Raw genomic sequence first — 8494 nt, 5'->3', positions numbered from 1 at the left:
GTCACCATTTTTTACTTCACCATCCAAAAAGCAAAGAGGAAAATCTGCTCAGTCTGTCGCACCGGGCATTCAGTTTCTCCAAAATTTCATGCGGATACGAAAGAACACCGTTCTGTAACCATGACGATACGCTTCAGTTATATCTAGCCTGCTCTCTGGATGTATTAGATTTATTTTGATCGGTAATGCAGATGAAATAAAGATTGGTGTAACTCTGGTGATGAACTTTAGATACGTTATTGTCGTTACCTGGAATATCAGTGATGAAATATTTTCAATTTAACATGTTGGAAATATACACGAGAGACTTATTGTTCACCTGCAATTTTTGTCCTCCATGTTTGTTTGTTTGTTTTTTTAAAAAAAAAAAACACCAACAATCAACAGCTTCTGAACACATGGCCTTCAGTTCTCAATCCACAATCCACGTCCTGTTTAGCGTAGAAATGATAAAACAACACGTCCCGCTAAAACAGGGTTAGAATTATCCCCAACGTGGCCGTAAAACCGATGAAGAACCCTTCATGTAACCGTACGTGGCAAATGGGATCCATGCATGTCAACAAACTGCAGTAAAATGATCCAGAGGCGCCAATTTTAATGCTTCAAATGAGCAAAGAGGATTAACTGCTGGTGCTAGAGGGTACAAGCTACAGGGCTAAGGGTCAAAGGTCAGAACGTGGGCTGATGAAACAATCTGTTTTGGTTTTAGTAGAAGATGAAGATCAGGCCTGCGTGTACACATTCATATACATCACATGATGAAAAGTCCGGCTGCATCACGATGAAAAAAAAACGAAACAAAAAACACTAAAAACCAGTTTGAAAAAAAAAAAAAAAAGATAATTGAAGAAAGCACTAATATAGTGCATAGTAGTGTAGTAGTCTGTTGTGTTTTTGTTTCCTCATCAGTCAGTGACCATTGGTTCGTTTGTGCGAATGGAGACTGAAGTTCTTCCACTGTTCTCCTGTCACCCCCCCCCCCCCCCCCCCCCCCCCAGCGATACAGATCCACACGGCGAGAACATACCCAAGATCCCGAGATAAAAAGGCTCGTCCTGCTCGAATGTCAAAACTAAAAGTTACAAAAACACACTTTGCTCAAAATTCCCCAAGGTTCTCTGGGATTTGTGAAGATCTCCCGATCTGAGACGCTCCCCGTGGTCCAGGGCGAGCTCCTGGTTCTCTGTAGGGTCCGTCACATGTCCACGTCTCCATCGTAGGCCAGAGACAGTGCTTTCTGCAGCGGAGGGGAGTTACTCTGTTTAACTGGTCGACTGCTGAAAGAGAGAAATATCCGAGATAGAAAACGTCAGCTACAGAAGCTAGTGAAAAGAATTCTCTAGTTAAGAACGAGTGAGAGAATGAGAGGATCAGTTTTTGGAAAGAAACTGCTCTACAGTGTTCTTCCTGGAATATTAACAATTATATAAAATGTCCAAACTGCTACAAACCATTCAAATGGAACTTCTTCATAGTCATACAGGTTGATATATATATATATATATATATATATATATATATATATATATATATATATATATATATATATATATATATATATATATATATATATATAAAATATTTTACAGTATATATTTAAGCATTCGTAAAGTGTTTTTTTCTCAGTGACCAAAGCTCAGTGTTTATTTTACTCTTCCCCATAATGCACTCCAGGCGTACATCCATGTGTGAAATGTCTGAGTGCTTAGTTTACAAATGTAACATGAAAGTGTGTAATAATAAAGTATTAGTAATCTGTAATAATGTATTCCGTCTGATGTTCTCAGAACCCCATGTTCTCAGGATGTTATCCCAGAGCCCATGGAACAACAAGGGTCCTATGCTCTCATGGCTCTATATTTCCAGACCCCGAAGTTTTCTGCAACCAGAATCCTATACTGTCAGGGTGCTATGACCTCAGTGCTCTCTGTTCTCAGGGTCCTACGTTCCCAGTTTCCCCGATCCTGAGACCTGTGGTAGCAGGCCTCTGTCCCCAGTAACTCATATACTCATGGTCCTATATACTTAGATCTAATATTCTCAGGTTCCTATGCTCATAGTTCAAAGTTCCCCGTGTCCTCAGGGTCTTATATTCCCAAGAACCCTAGCTCCAGAGTCTTGTTTCCATGTACCTATGTTCACCAGGGTCTATATTTCCAGATGTGTCATATAACCCTCCTGGTCCCATGTTCTTTATGGTCCTATGTTCTCATGATCCTATGTTCCCTGAGCCCTACATTTTCAGTTTCCTATGTTTCCCGAACTCTCTGTTCTCGCTCTCCTGTTTCCTCCTGTTCTCATGGCCTAATTTTTTGAGAAACCCAGGCTCATGTGTTTTCACTGTGTCGTGTTCTTAGGGCTATATATTCTGTCTATTATGTGTTCCCAGAGTCCTACATTGCCAGAGACCTATATTTCATGATCCTTATGTTCTCAGTCATTATGTCCCCAATGCCCCCAGAGTCCTATGTTCCAAGCATTCAAGGTTTTCATCATCTTTCATGTTTCTCTAATCCTTTGTTCTCTCACCCTGACGAATAAATTGTCCGAACCTGTTAGAGCCGTAAAACCCACATGTACTGACACTATATTTCCAGCAAATAACATCTAAAGTTTGGTTCATTAAGACACTGGTGACCCTATGAGCTCCACCATGATCCATGGAAGTTCTACAATCACCTCACCTCAATCAACCTTTCACAAGAAGGACCAAAGAACCCTACAAACATGTACACTTTCTGTAGTAGGGATCCTCCTTTAATTACACATTATTCCTTGGATCCTGAAGATCTTTCCTTGTCTTCATGCATGATCTACTGTTGATGATGTTGATCGAGAAGGTCTTGGTTTATTTTTCGGTTGTATAACGGAATCTGACACGGTGTGATTAAATTCAGGTTCATTTTTGTCTTCAGGCTCTCTGCTGTCCCACTTGGTGGCAGTAACATGCCACATTTCAAAGTTCTCCTCACCACTTCACTGCCAAGAGCACTAGAGCATGCAACCAATATGGTAATCACACACACACACACACACACACACACACACACACACACACAATCATTATCAAATCAGATAAGAAGTGCTATTAATATTCTCAAGCCTTCATTCTCTCGGTGTGTTCCACCGTATCGCAGACATCGGGTTCTTTTCACATTTCACACATTATGTTACGTTCCTACTAGAACCTCATACATACCAGAAGAGAAAGGACACAGTGATGATAAAGAGGATGAGGATGAAGCCTCCGGCCGTGGCTCCGTACACCCACATCTTTATCCGTCCATCTGTACAAACGCACCACAACACACACACACACACACACACACACACACACCTCAACAAACGGCACCATGTTATATCATCACAAATTATAACATTATAAACAATTTCACCACAGCGCTGCTGAATCCTGGATCCTGATTGGTCAGAAGGTGTTGATTAATTCTCTATAACAGCAGCTCTGACAGTAGTGTAGATCTATATCAACGCGCTCGTTCGGATACGTTATCGTTTCTATAGTAACGGCTCGTTCACGTCTGCGACATTCTATGTAAAATGATTTAAAATGATATGGTGACGTTCTCTGTAAGGAGAAATGGGTTTGTGTAACGTTCACGGAAGGAGTCTCCAGTGTCAGCGCTTTGTAACAGTCAGAGGTGGCGCTGTAACTTTAAGCTTTCCGACAAGCTTCCTAAAAGTTTTCCTTCACCGTAAAGGTGCTAAACTTTCCAAGCATGTAAATATCGATTGGTTGTTCTTCTGGAGGAACCCTTAAAGCTTCTCTGTGGTGTATGTCTGTACTGGGAAAATGTGCGGTACAAATTCCAGATTTTTGTCAATTATGACCCAGAACCCACCCATTTAGCTATCCTGGTACTTGGTATACTCTTAGGAAAAAAGAAAAAAAAATGTTCGTCAAAAGTTCATTGGATAATTGCTTCTACAGAGGGTTCTACTTGGAACCCTTTCTATAAGAGAAACACTGTTGTACAGTTCTACACAGACCTCAGGGTTCAGAGTGTAAATTTTACGGCTCTGACAATAACTATTAAGTACTCGTATGTGAAGCACATTGGGGGAACACTTAATGGTTCTACTATGTAGAAACAGAGTGTTTCCCTATCAGGTTCCACGTAGAACCATTTTTGGAAGCCCTAATTATCCAGTAATCCCACACACTGCGTGTATTCACAGGGTGAGTACGCTCAAGAGTTCTTGAAGGGTTCTTTAAGGATCTTGCCTGATCTTGATTCACAGGCACGAAACTCAGAGAGGGGGCGTGGTCTAAATATCGAAGGCGGGGTTTGTGTGTTAAAAGTGTACGAATAGCGTTACTGGGATAAATCATGTATTTAGAGGCGAGTGTGTGATTATTTAGACATGCTAAACTGCTGGCTGTGGATCTTACAGAACTAAGGAAGCCATTTTGATTGATTGTGAACCTCTGAGCCGATATTTTAATCTGTAATTACTGTAATTGTACACACATTCACAACCTGGAACATTTCATTGTCATGTAAATCACTGAGCTGCAGTAAACTCAGAGCTGCTGGAAGATGGAGGACGCGAAGCTGCTGTGGAACCCGACGCTAAATTTAGATCTAATCAAGAATAGCCTAAAGCTAACAGTAAAGCAGCTCTGTCTTTCACAGTACAGTGCATACAAATCACTGAGGAATGAAAGTGTTCCCTAAACGACGTCGTGTTAAACAGAGTTCTAGATCAGCCTCCGTCTCTCAGCCTCGTAAACACCGCACAGACGTAAACACCGCACAGACGTAAACACCGCACAGACAAACACCGCACAGACGTAAACACCGCACAGACGTAAACACCGCACAGACGCAAACACCGCACAGACGCAAACACCGCACAGACGTAAACACCGCACAGACGTAAACACCGCACAGACAAACACCGCACAGACGTAAACACCGCACAGACGTAAACACCCCACAGACGTAAACACCGCACAGACGCAAACACCGCACAGACGCAAACACCGCACAGACGTAAACACCGCACAGACAAACACCGCACAGACGTAAACACCGCACAGACAAACACCGCACAGACAAACACCGCACAGACAAACACCGCACAGACGTAAACACCGCACAGACGTAAAAACCGCACAGACGGAAACACCCCACAGACGGAAACACCCCACAGACGCAAATACCGCACAGACGTAAACACCGCACAGACATAAACACCACACAGACAAACACCGCACAGACGGAAACACCCCACAGACGGAAACACCCCACAGACGGAAACACCCCACAGACGTAAACACCCCACAGACAAACACCGCACAGACGTAAACACCGCACAGACAAACACCGCACAGACGTAAACGCCACACAGACGTAAACACCGCACAGACGTAAATACCACACAGACAAACACCACACAGACAAACACCGCACAGACAAACACCGCACAGACGTAAACGCCACACAGACGTAAACACCGCACAGACGTAAATACCACACAGACAAACACCGCACAGACGTAAACACCACACAGACGTAAACACCGCACAGACAAACACCGCACAGACGCAAACACCGCACAGACAAACACCGCACAGACGTAAATACCACACAGACAAACACCGCACAGACGTAAACACCACACAGACGTAAACACTGCACAGATGTAAACACCGCACAGACAGAAACACCGCACAGACAAACACCGCACAGACGTAAACACCCCACAGACAAACACCCCACAGACGTAAACACCCCACAGACATAAACACCCCACAGACGTAAACACCGCACAGACAAACACCGCACAGACGTAAACACCCCACAGACGTAAACACCGCACAGACGTAAACACCGCACAGACGTAAACACCGCACAGACGTAAACACTGCACAGACGTCTGCTGTATATCAGCGTGAAGATAAACCCTCACTCACTCCGACAGCCTTCATCTGTAACCTCTGATTTTGTGCCTTAAAGAACACTGAAAACAACTGAGACTGTATTTACTTTCTGTCATTTGTATTTACTGATCTATCTCTCGCAATCTCTCACTCTATCTTTCACACTATCTCTCACGCTATCTCTCTCCATCTATCCATCTGTCTCTCTATCTATCTCTCCCCATCTCTCACTCTATATATATCTCTATCTACCCATCTCTCTATCTATCTCTCTCTCCCATCTCTCTCTATCTATCTGTCTCTCCATCTCGCTATCTATCCATCTCTCTCTCTCTATCTACACATCTATCTATCTATCTATCTATCTATCTATCTATCTATCTATCTATCTCTGTCTCTCCATCTCTCTCTATCTATCTGTATCTCCATCTCTCTATCTATCCATCTCTCTATCTATCTCTCTCTATCTACCCATCTCTCTATCTATCTATCTCTCCCATCTCTCTCTATCTATCTGTCTCTCCATCTCTCTATCTATCCATCTCTCTCTCTATCTCTCCATCTATCTATCCATCTCTCTCTCTCTTTCTCCCCCATCTCTCTCTCTATATCTCTATCTCTCCATCTCTCTCCCTCTCCATCTCTCTCCCTCTCCCCATCTATCTCTCTCCCCATCTATCTCTCTCTCTCCCCATCTCTCTCTCTATCCATCTCTCTCTCCATCTCTCTCTATCTCTCTCTCTAGCATCTCTCTCTCCCTCTCAATCTCTCCATCTCTCTCTATATATATATCTCTCTATCTATCTATCAATCTCTCTCTACATCTATCTCTCTCTATCTCGCTCCCCATCTCTCTCTATCTATCCATCTCTCTCTCTCCATCTCTCTCTCTCTCCATCTCTCTCTCCCCATCTCTCTCTCTATATCTCTATCTATCCATCTCTCTCTTTATCTCTCTAGCATCTCTCTCCCTCTCGATCTCTCCATCTCTCTCTCTCTCTCTATCTATCAATCTCTCTCTCTCCATCTATCTCTCTCTATCTCTCTCTCTCCATCTCTCTCTATCTCACTATCTATCCATCTCTCTCTCCATCTCTCTCTCCATCTCTCTATCTCTCTCCCCCATCTCTCTCTCTATATCTCTATCTATCCATCTCTCTATATATCTCTCCCTCTATCCATCTCTCTCTCCATCTCTCTATCTATCTCACTATCTATCTATCTCTATCCATCTCTCTCTCCCTCCATCTCTCTCTCTCCCTCTCTCTCTCTCTCTCTCTCTCTCCCTCTCTCCATCTCTCCCTCTCTCTCTCTCTCTCCCTCTCTCCATCTCTCTCTCTCCATCTCTCTTTCTACCCATCTCTTTCTCCCCATCTCTCTCCATCTCTCTCTCTAGCTACTTACTGAAATTAATTAACTTTTAAATCCATGCAATTTCTTTATTTATGAGACTAATGGCATGTATGTAGTTCTCGATCTAAGTACATTTTATTTTTATTTTCCAAGCGCTTTCTCTCTCGGTCATGTGATGCTGGTACAAAAAGATGTCCCTGCTGTATACGTGCCTAGCTTGGGGATTGGTTAAGACCCCAGCTGCTGCAGTGCTCTGATTGGCTGCTGATCGCAGGCAGAAAGATAAAATAGGAATCTGTAAGCATCCCTTCCTCGTTATTCACCTTGAAACATTAGACATCAAACATGTCCTGACTATACTTAAACCGGTGTCATGTGCTATATGAACAAACTTATTATTATTATTACCTGGGCTGAGGGCCTGTAGTGACCACTCGCCGAAGAAGTCGTGGATTTGGGACGGGCCCGGCTTCACCCTCCCTGAGCTACTCTTCACGTCGGCCTTCCGGGTGTCTCCGGCGCCCCCAGGTGTCCTGGTGCAGTAATCCAGGAAGCCGTGTGTGTTCATCACCTCCGTGTAGCCTTTCTCACAGCCACACACTCCGCTCTGCAGGAAACACAACTTCAGTGTGTGTGTGTGTGTGTGCGTGTGTGTGCGTGTGTGTGTGTTAATAAACGATATATAACTGAATGCTCCAATAACTCATTCCAAATAATGTAAACATTTAATTAATTCAATTATGTAATGAATACAGCTAGGTATTGCGTTACAGCGTTACATGACATTGAATTGTTTTATATTCATTAAACAATGTTTAAAATACTTGTAAAAAAACACGTTTATGAAACATTCAGCTGATTGAACACGCACAAAATGTGTGACGTGATATATTTTGTTTTGTAATAACGCTTACAAAAGGGGAAAAATGGCCACACATGTAATGCTTTAATCCTATTTATTTCTTTATTTAACATAATTCTAAAGTGCATTTATAACCACAGTGTGCTTGGTCTGGGGAAGGATGATAAGGCGAGGCTTATTTGTTTGAGTCATTTATTCCGAATTATCTCAGCTTCAGCTTCCAGAGAACCCATAACTACACTACACTCATTAACGCATTAACACCGACTCTAACACCGCGCTGGACACAAAACGACCGAAGCCATCACGCCACGCCATGCCGCCGCGGGCCCGTGCCCTGGGCTCTGATGGACGTTCACTGCATTTCTTTC

General features: G+C 43.1%; 1 protein-coding gene across 1 annotated transcript in view; it reads right to left on the bottom strand.

Annotated features, from left to right (window-relative positions):
* Window positions 1–578: 578 nt before the first annotated feature.
* The window catches only part of thsd7ba (thrombospondin, type I, domain containing 7Ba), a 140893-nt gene continuing 132977 nt past the window's right edge, over window positions 579–8494 (bottom strand). Inside the window, exons 26-28 of the mRNA XM_053680740.1 lie at window positions 7670–7868; window positions 3203–3290; window positions 579–1280 (exon numbers count right to left, since the gene is read on the bottom strand). Of these exons, the coding sequence (XP_053536715.1) occupies window positions 1199–1280; window positions 3203–3290; window positions 7670–7868 (369 nt within the window). The 3' untranslated portion in view covers window positions 579–1198. The remainder of the gene's footprint in view (window positions 1281–3202; window positions 3291–7669; window positions 7869–8494) is intronic.

Source organism: Ictalurus punctatus, chromosome 6 (genome assembly GCF_001660625.3).
Source record: "Ictalurus punctatus breed USDA103 chromosome 6, Coco_2.0, whole genome shotgun sequence".
In the NCBI taxonomy this organism is placed as follows: Eukaryota; Metazoa; Chordata; class Actinopteri; order Siluriformes; family Ictaluridae; genus Ictalurus; species Ictalurus punctatus.
Note: the sequence above shows the minus strand (reverse complement) of the source record. Positions and strands in the feature narration are given on the sequence as shown.